The following is a 12,005-nucleotide window of genomic DNA, read 5'->3' as shown; positions in this document are numbered from 1 at the left end:
TATAGACAGTGAAGCTGTTTGCAAACTTGAAACTGATGAATCATTTGCTTTGAGATTTTTTTGAAGACATTTATTTTTCTAAACAAAAATCCATTCCAGTCAATATCCTATTATCAGCTTGCACCCGGAATGAATTATAAGAGCCATGTTGTAAACTTTGAAAGTGAGGGTTCATGTTAGAAATCATAACCAGATCCTGACCAAGAGCTATACCAGTGTGAAATCATTATATTGTACAAATATACTAGTCTCAGTATATTTTTTTGTATTCTTTTACTATCAACCTTTTTTCCTCGTATCAAGCATCACTTTTGTTTCTTAAATGTGTTACGGCACTTGGAAAATGTTGAGGCTATTAGCAATTCATAATGATTTATGTACAACTGTAACATTGGAACATTTCTTACAAATAAAAGGTTTGAAAACAAATGGTATTGGAAGTAGAACCTATCCATCAATTACATTCAGTATAGCATTTTTGTCAGTCTTTCTATACTTTGAAAGTGCTTGTTATTTTTCAGTTGAGTATGGAAGTAACGGTTAGTGCAAGTTCGAGTGACAATATAAACCCTTCATTGCTACCATTAGTCATGTAATAGCAGAAGTTCTGTAATTTGGAGTTGGACTAGATGATCTGTAGAGGTCCCTTCCAACTCTGAAAAATTCTGTGATTCCGTGATTCCATTAATTTGATATGTACTCCTTCATGGTGTCTGTATTTTTCTGAATTTGGAATATTTGATAAGAAAGGTGACTATCATTTATATAACAAGCAATTGTAACTGCATGTTCAAACAGATGCACTTTTCTGAATAATTATAAATATTTAACTTTTAATATTTCAATTTTTTTCCCTAGGAATTATGAAATTATCATTGAGGCATCATGTTCTGTCATGCATACCCCTGTTAATATTTACTGTTGAGCAAGTGCTGAGTTTTTTTATAGTGCTCCATAATGACATAAAATACCAATGTGCCTTAGAGAACTGAAATACCTTTGGATGAGTGGCACTGTCAGATTTATAAAATGTTTTTGTTAAATGACACTAACATGAAAAAGTTGTGCAAAATACAAGACTGTCCTGGTTTATCTAGGAATTTATTTAATACTTTTTTGTCTTTTTTAAATCTACATTGGAAAAGTATATCACAGGCTGAAATCACAGGTTTGCTCCTTGGGTATGTTTATTTTATTTTATTTTTAAAGTATAGCTTTTTAAAAAGCCATTATGTAGTTTAATGCATTTTGTATCCATGTTAGTATGGTCATTTGGTGCTGGGAGATCTCAAACTTCAATTAGCCATGTAAATGTGTTTCTTAGCATCAGCTCTCACTTTGCTGGAACCCCTGCTGCCTTTGTATCATTAACATAAATGCAGGTGCAAATAGCATTTATGTACTTTGATAGAAAGCAGTTGGAGACATTTCACTGTGGGACGCGACACTTTCAGATTGTGTACATCTGTTCAAATAATGTATCCAAGCCAGTGACATGAATGCAAGGATAAAAACATCTGCCCCTGAGACCGTTTGCCATACAGCAGATGCTTACATCTTTATTTATGCAGATGGTTTGTGTGATGAGCTGAGCAACGATGAAAGCAAGGAAGTTTGACAAAGATTTCAGGGTATTGCTTGGGATGGGAAAATATGTTGGTAACAGGGCTTCGTTTTCAGATGTCAACCAAAAGAAGAACATCTGTTCAAAATACTGATGATTTTAGTAACACGGACGTATTATTGGGGACGTTAACTGGATTAACACAAAATCAGTAAAGGATTATTTCTTTTAAAAAATCTCTTGCACAAAAATTGTACTGCAGTTATAGAAGATACTGAATAGTTTAATAGAAGTAATTACTTTTAACAGGAAGGCTTAGCTGCCTTGTGTCAAGGTGTTCTCGAGTTTATACAAAACATTGAATTGATGGAAAAGTTTGCAAAGGTGGAATATTTTGAAGGAATAACACCCATGTAAAGTTGCTCAGATGTTGTGTGCGGTGCTGTAAAGAATTGATGACTTTGGGGATTTTTCACTAGGAGTCGTATTTAGTATTAGAAAATTATTAAGACAAGTAGTTTAGCCTTTCTGTTGGTTGAAGGCGCCTGTAGGGTAGTCGATGTGAGTCGCGGATCTAAACGGAGCTGGCACTTAAAAGGCGGGACAGCAAGTGCCCCGGTGTGGCTCTCCCGGCCGCAGCCAGGCTGGCCCGGCCCCGGCGGCGGCCGGAGGCAGCGGTGACGGGCGCCCGACTCCCCCTGCTGGACTCTGAGCCAAGGGGCTCCTTCGTCTGCCAGCAGGCGCCAGATACACGTGAATTTAATTAGAAGCGTGCTGATATTTCTGCACACGGCAAGTTACGGATATCATCTTTGGCCTACATTCCTGTAGACTGCGTTCCTGTTTTCATTCCTTCGTATGCTGGCATCCGTTACAAGTATTCACCGATACATTATCACTTATCAGCAGTATCTTCAACTAACTCCTTTACACCGCATCCAGTACCCTCTTGTGAGAACCAGGGCCGCCTCTAAACAGCGCGGTGCCTAGCATGGGCAAGCTTAGCAATGTCAATAAGCATTGCAAATAATTGTAATTATGCACAGGAGGGAGAAAAGCATTCAGATGCTGTAATTTAAATTATTTCCTGCCACATCCTACTGCCAGAAAGGTCTAGCTACATTCAGGTTCAGCAGCAAGTGATAATTTTATATGTTCTGAAAACTAACGTCTTCCTAGCTGGGGCCATGGTTTTTCTGAAGATGTTTTAGTTTTCCTATGCTTTACAGGTCTGTGTCTGTAAAAAGACACAAAATAGACCAGGCCAGGTCTGGCAGTTTTCTGATCCTCCCTTGGTCTTTACTGAGGGAGCACTTTCCAAGGTTTGTAGTACAGAAGTCACCATACAGGTGCTTTTAATGCCTTCAGTAAAAGGTATTTGCTCCATTGAGCCAAAGTGGTGAATAAATTATTTTCTCTTGCATGCGGGATGTGTTCAGAAAGAGCTGCTCTCGTCATCACAAAGAAGCGATATTCTATAACATGAAAAAAAATTTTGCTCTGCTGTTGTGCTCCTTTTTGCACATTGGTATTTGCAAAAAATAATTTTTTGGAGTAAGAGGCATAATTCCCTTACTGCAATCAGACGTATGTCTCTTTCTGTCCCGTGGAGGGTTGAATTTTCAGTAAGATGAAGATAGATTCTATTCTCAGCTTACTTGAAAGGGGAGCACGAGTCTAGTTAGAAAATACTTCGTGATTTATTTATAAAATGGTTCTACTTGACCTTTTTGTGCTGCAGAGTTTCTGAAGAATTCTGCCTTCGATTCTGTAGCAGACCTGGTCATTATTGTTTCCTGCACTTATGGAAAAAATAAGTCTATTAATTACCACTTACATTAGGCATATCAGGATTTTGTCCAGGTTGATGTGATCTTGATAGACCTTTTAAAAAGGACTTTGCATTGACATCGACTTTACAGTGAATGAATTACTGTTCAGGTCCATATCTTTCTTGAAGCTCACTAAAAGAAATTTCAACTGGCAGGTGTCCCAGAAAATAATTTTTAAAAATCCAATTACAGTCTTTTCTTTTGAATCTTCTGTTTGTCCCCACCTTCTAAAGTACCTAATTCCCATTCGCAGTGCCAAGGAAGGTTTATGAATTACGAGTTTATGACCAGTGCTTGCATCACCTCCCTTCATCTATTTTCTGAACAATTAGTTCCCCCAAGTGGCTGCGTCACTGAAGCCTGCCTTTGTAAATCTCCAGGGATGCTGTCCTCTGTGGAACAGAATGACTGGGCAAAACTGACAAAGATAAACCCCTGGATTTGCAGCGATACCAAAATTTCCTTTCTACGCAACTGAGTCTTGTCAGAGCAACATGGTTTCTGAATAATGCCCACTTGAAGTTTGACATGGTTGGTTGCTGAAAGCAGCAGAGGCATACATAAGCTGAAACACACTGTCTCTGATGATGTATCTAACAGTCTTTCTCAGACAGACGTTCCATGCTTCAACAGAAAAGAACCCATGTTTTCATCTTTAATAGTGATTTGTGTGGTTGAAGAGGCCAGGCACCATCTTAAGCCCATAAATTTATCCACATAAACCTTATTCCCAAGTTCTCTTATTGCCATAGTGAGGAAAATCTGTGTGTGATTTCTTCAGCTGTAAAAGTGGAAAAAGTTATTAATAATTACAGATGCTTTATGTCTAGCTCTATGTCAGTTTTCATATCTTGATATGAAAATATTTTGATCTGCTTAAAACCTATTAATTATGTTAACCTTAATATGAAATGAGTAGCTTAAAACTTGAAAGACACTGCCTTCAAAAAAATGGAAAGCTTTTAAAGTTCACAAACACTTCATGAGAGGTGTTAAGAAAACATGTGGATCTGCTAATAAATGTATTTTAAATTCATTGAAAAAGAGTGTTTAAAAATCTGTTATGTATATGTGTTCTGACTTTTAGGAAAGACTTCCAAGACTTTCTTTCTTTATACAGTAGCACAGAATGGCTTTTTTTACAAGAGGTTGTGTTAAGCCTTGCATTGCCCACATTTTGTATAAGATGTTGCTTTTGAATATTGATTTGCTCACATGTGGCTAATACATTTGATATTACAGCTTAAAAAGGTTACCTCAAAGCTGCTGCTGTTATCCCCTTGTTATCCCCTATAGAAATAGGCTTTCATAGATATTTTAAAAGTTACTTATGCTGGGACAATACAGAGAGGTAAATATTCAGTACTGCTAAAGAGTTTAAAATCTATGACGAGAAATCTAAATCTATGAGAAATCCAAAATGATGTCTTAGGTTATTACTGCTGAAAATGCAGCATCTAGATGTAATGATTTCTGGATGTGTTAACTTTTGATTAACAGGTCTGGTTTTGACTGGTTATTGTTTTATGTTACGCTTTTCTCTAAGGACTGAAGTGCTGCTGAGGTTGTGTAGGCAGAAAGAAGCCTTAATTGCAGAAAGAAACCTTAAATAGAATCATAGGATGGTTTGGGTTGAAGGGGACCTTTAAGGGTTATCTAGTCCAACCCTCCCTGGAATGAGCAGGTACACTTTCAACTAGATCAGGTTCCTCAGTGCCCCAGCCAGCCTGACCTTGAAGGTTTCCAGGGATGGGGCATCTTTCGCCTCTGGGTAACCTGTGCCAGTGTTTCACCACCCTCATCCTAAAAAACGTCTTCCTTTATCTAAGTCTGAATCTACCCTCTTTTTAATTTAAAGCCATTGCCCCTTGTCTTATTGCTACAGGCCCTGCTAGAAAGTCTTTTTTATAAGCCCCCTTTAAGTACTGGAAGGCTGCCGTTAGGCCTCCCCAGAGCCTTCTCTTCTCCAGGCTGAACAACCCCAACTCCCCCAGCCTTTGCTCATAGGAGAGGTGCTCCAGCCCTCTGATCATTTTTGTGGCCCTCCTCTGGACCTGCTCCAGCAGGTCCATGTCTTTCCTGTGCTGAGGGCTCCAGAGCTGGACACAGCACTCCGGTGGGGTCTCACCGGATCGGAGTAGAGGGGCAGAATCACCTCCCTCAACCTGGTGACCACACTTTGTTTGATGCAGCCCAGGATACGGTTGGCCTTGTGGGCTGTGAGTGCACGTTGCTGGGTCAAGTCCAGCTTTTCATCCACCAGTACCCTCAGGTCCTTCTTGGCAAGACTGCTCTCAATCCCTTCATCCCCCAGCCTGTATTGATGCTGTTGGTTGCCCCGATCCAGGTGCAGGACCCTGCATTTGGGCTTGTTGAACCTCATGAGGTTCACAAAGGCCCAATTCTCGAGCTTGTCCAGGTCCCTCTGGATGGCATCACGCCTGTCAGGCATGTCAGCTGCACCAGTCCGCTTGATGTTGTCCGCAAACTTGCTGAGGGTGTGCTCGATCCCACTGTCTCTGTCATTGATGAAGGTATTGAACAGTACTGGTCCCAATACAGACCCCTGAAGGACACCACTCATCACTGAACTTCATCCAGGCATTGAGCTGTTGACCACTACCCTCTGGATGCAACCATCCAACCAATTCCTTATCCACCAGATAGTCCATCTATCAAATCTGTATTTCTCTAATCTAGAGAGAAGGATGTTGTGGGGGACCATGTCAAAGGCCTTACAGAAGTCCGGATGGAGGTCAGTATGATAATGAAGTAACTCCTATGTATACTTTCAAACAACAGAGGAAAGCAATTCTGGAAATTGAGGAAGTGTACTCACCTAACAGTAGGGATTATTAATATTTTTTTTCTCCATCCTTTTTTTTTCTGTTGCATAAGTTACGTTAGATACTATTTTTCCAACAAGTACATATGTATAAACTTCGGCATATATCAATATATGGTTGATAGTGCAACAAGGATGTTTCGGGGAAAAAAACAAAGGACTGAATTAGACAGGAAACCGAAGAACTTCCCTAAATATTAACTATGTACCCATGATCTTGGATTACTGTATGAGTTATCTCTCCAAAACGACTCTTTGTGCCAAAAATAGTTTTAGCTTATTCCCACACTGAAAAATGTCACTAGAAATTTTAAGGCTGAACGTTTGCTTTAACAGAGTCCAGTTAATGTAAAAAAAGCTTTTTTATTGTGTAGCTTTGTTGTTGTAATGTTCTCTTCAGCTAAGAAGGGTCTTTTTGGGACTATTTAAGGAATCCAGGAAGTATCCCACTGCTCACAGAATTTCTTGAAATGGACTATAATCCTAATTCCTTAAAATAATAAACTTGTACAGAGTTGAAAGCAAAGATGACCTTTCTAAATTATAAAATGCTTAGTGCATAACTAGCAAAACATATTGATGCTCAAATCAGAATTGATTATCTATAGCTTTAAAGAGGTTTAGTTTTCCCTTTTAGAATTTTAACGAACTATTTGGATCTTGTTCCACCCATGATATTCCAGAACATGTTTTCTCAGCCTAATTGTACATTCTGTACCTCAGTGTTTGTGTGAATGATGTACTGTGATTTTCCAGTCTTGCATTAGAGCAATTCATTATATTTTTTACTTTTCGAATCTATTTTAAATTGCACAAAAGGACTCTTGTGTAGAGGTAATTATATTCCTCTTAAAAAAATCAAGTACTAAAAAGGTAAGAAATGCAAGATGCAAGATTATCCCTGTGGCTGAAACGCTCTCCTTTCCAAATTACATGTAATAGTAACGTTCGTTACCCATCTTAAGCCTGTGTGTAATTCCCATATCCCACCCTGACTCTTTGGCCTAGCTACTTTCCGAGTCTCATTTCTAGTTCTCTTGTCCTTTTCCTGCTTGCCCTGTATATATCCAAGTTTCTCTTCCACGCTGTCAGCTCGGCAGTTAAGAGATAAGGAGAGGCCATTTCCTCGTTCCAGCCTGGGTGTTTGGACCTAAAGCTGTAGTTTTAGGAAAATCCAGCTCCCTGAAGCAGCAGCATGTTCAATAGCTGCTTAAAGTGTCTACTGAACACATGCCAACAGCTTACAACTTTGCCAGATCTGGGCAGCTTTTCACAGACAAAAGAGACATTGCCGTGTCAAACATCAAGGTCTTTGTCTAATGCACAGACGTGTTACTAGATTCTTCTTTTTTTTTTTTTTTTTTTTTTTAAAAGCAGACATACCTTGGGGTGGCCGGCATTTTCTGTTGAAATTAATTTTAGAAAATTATCTGAGGCAAATAGTCAGAACAGAACATTCTGCCCAAAGTTATTATTATTAGCTATTATGCAAGTTAATTGTTATAATGTATAGAATTGGGCATTCCTGATTTGTAGGCTTTATTACCAACCTTACTTCATATAGGTGTGTGGCAAAAGTAGTTTTGAACATAGAAGGCCAAATTCTATGTTCTAGAATATCTGCAGTTCCACTGGGATTACGGAAAATGTAAATCGGCATAGAATTCAGCCCTGTATTTAAAAGCTTCACTAAAGCTACTGAACCTTCATTTTTCTGAGCTTTTTGTTTTGGTGCGGTTGACTGTCTGCCATGACACTGAAGCTAAAGCATCCCATCTGTTTACCATATTAACCAGATTTACTCAATTATTAAGCTATCGCTTTGCATTTGGCATGTAATATATTAGATTTTAAAATGCTTTTTGAGGAGAGAAAAATGGCAAAGAGCAAGAAGCAGTAGCTGTCTTAATGCATTAACTGGAAGTTAATGTTTTATATTGTAGTTTTATATTGTCTTTTTCTGGGTTTTGTTGGTTTTGGGGGTTGTTTGGTTTGTTTTTTTTTTTTTTGTCCTGGGATCTATTTATAACTGACTGAAGCACTTTTGCAGGTGGTGTTTTTTTGCATGCTAATCCTGCAGAGAAACATTGTGTCCACCAAAGTATGCTGGGTCAGCAAAAACAAGAAACTTGTGCTGGAAAGGCAGTATCCACAGGTATTTAGTGCGTATGGAGATTTGGTAAAATGAATCGTTAACTATCATTGACAGAAATAAATCTAGTATTGGCTGTTAGGATGTTGTGCATTGTTTTCTTTCCCAAAGAACAGATATTCTTCCTTTCAAAGCCAGCGAAAGACTCAGCAATGTAAACGTGCAGTTAGTAAAATATTTCATTAATCTTTTTCATCCGTATTCTGCTTTTCCCTTCCAACCAAGATGATCCTTTTTTGTTTTCTGTTCTATCACTTCTCCAATCATACACAAATTAATTACATACCTACACAAGTGAGGAGGTCCTGCAAGGATTATTTTAAAAACTAACACACAGTGGTTTCTCACATTTTGGTGGTTTATTTTAATGTTCAAAACAGAGCAGATTAGTGGGAAAATTTAGATTTCTTCTGATGCTTTCTGCAGCGTCTGAGTTTAGCAGCGTTACGTGCTTTACACAGAGAACAAACTGGAGGAGGTACAAAAAGAAGGCAGAACAGGCTGCAGTAGACCAGACTTGGATGATTGAGGAAGGAAGGGGAGCCCTGAATGAACAGCAGACCCCTGGAGGACTTTCACTCCTCCAGAGGATTCTTCCCAGCATGGCTGTATCAGAGACTTTGGTGCATCATTGGTTTTTTTATTGGTATATCACTGTCCAGTCCTATACAATTCTAAGGTTATTTAGAAAGGGTGAAAGCTTATGGCATCCTGCAGGTTTCTGAGTGATTTGATATTTGCAAGTACTAGCATGGTAGCCATTAATCTTTTAACAGAGACTTTTAAAGTAAATGGATTGAATTGCATTTGATTTAACCTTGTGCTTAATTATTTAAAAGTGTCTACCTGTTGCCCCAACTGCATGCCTATTTGAAAGACTGAGAACACAGCAGTTAAAAATGAGCTTCACGTCATTCAGATATTAAATCTAATGTTTTCATTCATTTCCTTTATTCTTAATGAAAATTTTAGAGAAAGTATAAAAAATGTTGCCTTCCAATGAAGGACCCCTAGACTGACTTGTAGAAAGAACATTGTCTAAAACCAAGGGCTGTCCTCAAAAATGCCATTGCGAATCCTCCCTTAACTGAAATTTCCCCTTCTTAGATGCAAGACTTCATGGGTTTGCGTAGGCATGAAGGCTTTTCCTCAGGTCACAACTGACAAGTCAAAAGGAGTCCTTTGAATCAGAGACAGAAATAATTTGGAAGAAGGTGTGGAATAGAAGTGGAATGTCCCTGAAAGATGCTTATTAAGTTTCCAAGTGGCCTTCTGGTAGCCAGACAGCCAGACCATATTCACGTCCTTCAGTGTCAGGGTGGCAAAGACATGAATTACTGTGGTGATCTCTGTGTATTGGAATATTGTATATTGTGTATTGTATATTGTGTATATTGTATATTGTGTATTGTATATTGTGTATAGGAAATTGTTGACCCTTTTCACCAAGTATAAATGGAAAAAAATATTTTGGTCAGTGATGATACTTGCACGCTCTGGGTGGGATCAGTAGGACCTCCGGTCTGTGAATTGACGGGTTGTTTTTTCCTGATCCAAGATGCTAAGCAGTCTTCCACCAGTTCTTCCAATTAGCTTTCCCAGTCCACAAGCACAGTCTTACCCGAGTCTGGAGGACCGTCAAACAGCCAGTCTGCATCTAGCCCATCTCTATATTTAGGTGCTGGCTAAGCTGCTTAACTGCAGCAGCTGTGTTGGATGAGGGGGAAATACTGACTTGAGTTTCCTTTGCTTACCAGAGGCGCTGCAGCGAATGTCTCTGCACTGAACTGTCTAATGTAAACTTGGGGAAAAAAAAAGTTGTACTAAAGGCTGATACCTAACATAGCTTGCCTGGAAGATGTATTTATGATAAAATTATGCTAGTATAAAAATCCCTTTTCAAACAGTTATGTCAGTGTTTAGTATGGTGTTAACTGCATAAGAAGAATATTGATCTAAACGGACTTTGTTTCAAAGAGCATTTTGTGGCTAATATTCATGAAGGTCTTGGCTTTTAGAATGATACTTCCTTGTGGAATGCTGAGAAAATATGTGGAGAGGCTTTCTTTAAAGAAAAGTGATTTTACTGCCTAATTTTTCAGTAGTCAGGTCAATGTTTTTGACAAGCATATGCTTATTTTTAAAGCTAGTGTTATGCATTGTTTCTACAAATATTTCCTCCTAACCTCAAATTTACCTTTCTTTTGCGGTGCTTTGGCAGCCATTTCTGCACTTTTGTAGAGGTAGCATGTCCACAGCAAAACTTCCATCTTTTCCTGAACTCATATCGATTTTTACTGTTGGTTGGAGAGCGGTGCCTTATAAATTGGAGCATAAAGTAGCACAGGTACCAGTCTGCTGAAGTGCTGGCTTTCCTAAAAATTTTGTATAAATCAATGAATGAGGTTCTGAAACAAAAAGGGAGAGTTGCAAGCCAAACATGAAGAGAGAATGGAAATTGCTTCGTGTTGAATGTTGTGGCAAGCTGAATAACTGCTGATTTGGAAAAAGTCTTTAATGTCATTATATGGCAAGCATAATCTGGAAAATAAGAGCAGACTTTGGCCCTTAAAAGAAAACTACAGTTTTTCTACCATCTACCGTATTTAAGCTGTACACTTTGACCTGTAACTAACATTGAAGTTCAGGGCTGGTTTAGTTAATGATTATGGTATTTTACATCATTTTATTGTACTTCTCAGAAGCTCTTAAAAGTGTTTCCTCAAAAGCAGCAACAAGAAGATACCATGCAGGAAAGAAAAAAATAAACTGACTATTGTTAGCAATCATAACAATTGAGAACATAGGAGTTTCTATATATGTAGTGATTGTAGATTGGCAAAAATGGAAGTTCTTAGTGAGAAATAGTACGTGTTTCTAGCTTTTGGAGAATAGGAAGGGCTGCAGAGAAACAGAATTTTAAAGTTACCATGTTTTTGCTTTTTCCTGGTTAGACAATTTTGTAGGCCTGGACTTATCCCTATCTATAGGGATCTTTCTTTATCTTAGGGCAGGATTTCCATACGTATGCTAAGTCCACTCTGCCCAGCATATCTAGAAATTCCGGACATCTCTACAAACATTGAGCAGAAAGAAAGTTACGGTGGTGCCCAGTGTTTTCACTTAATTGGGGGATCAAGAAGGTACATAATAGACTTGGGGTTCGATGCTGTAGATGGCAATAAAAGGATTAAAGTTTTATGCCCTGCATAGTTCCTCTATGAACCTGCTGTAGGTCAGAGAGTTTTGAGAAGCATCAGACCTACTGTGTATGAACTGTACGGTTTATATGTGGTTGTTCAGTGAATCTAGCATGTCCTGAGGGCAGTAGATTTACTGCACGTGTGCATACTATGAGTATGTACATAAATCTGTCCCCGAGTTCTGGCCATGAAATGTGATAGCTCTGTCACTTACCGTGCATGTTGCAAAGTGTGTAACATCTGAAAAGAACATCCAGGATTGAGATAAACTTACTAGAGTTTCCAGTGTTGGTAGTAATTCACAGTTACCTCTTTAAGTCCATAACCATGTATAAATGCATTTGTAATACAAGGCTTTAAAATGATAAGGAATGGAAACTTCCCTATGGAAGTACCTTATTGCAGTATT

At 38.6% G+C, this 12,005-nt stretch overlaps 1 protein-coding gene across 23 annotated transcripts in view; it reads left to right on the top strand.

The window, feature by feature from the left end:
• The window catches only part of ZNF438 (zinc finger protein 438), a 53,078-nt gene that overhangs the window by 34,183 nt on the left and 6,890 nt on the right, over positions 1–12,005 (top strand). For 13 of the 23 annotated variants that reach the window (XM_054190358.1, XM_054190357.1, XM_054190359.1 and 10 more), the window contains one exon: positions 8,292–8,396. The exons of 5 other annotated variants lie outside the window; for them this stretch is intronic. In XM_054190358.1, the coding sequence (XP_054046333.1) occupies positions 8,292–8,396 (105 nt within the window). Of the gene's footprint in view, positions 1–6,096; positions 6,152–8,291; positions 8,397–12,005 lie in introns of all 23 variants that reach the window. 5 more of the 23 variants (XM_054190361.1, XM_054190360.1, XM_054190362.1 and 2 more) reach the window with 2 other exon arrangements.

The sequence above is a fragment of the Rissa tridactyla genome, chromosome 2, assembly GCF_028500815.1.
Source record: "Rissa tridactyla isolate bRisTri1 chromosome 2, bRisTri1.patW.cur.20221130, whole genome shotgun sequence".
Classification (NCBI taxonomy): Eukaryota; Metazoa; Chordata; class Aves; order Charadriiformes; family Laridae; genus Rissa; species Rissa tridactyla.
Note: the sequence above shows the minus strand (reverse complement) of the source record. Positions and strands in the feature narration are given on the sequence as shown.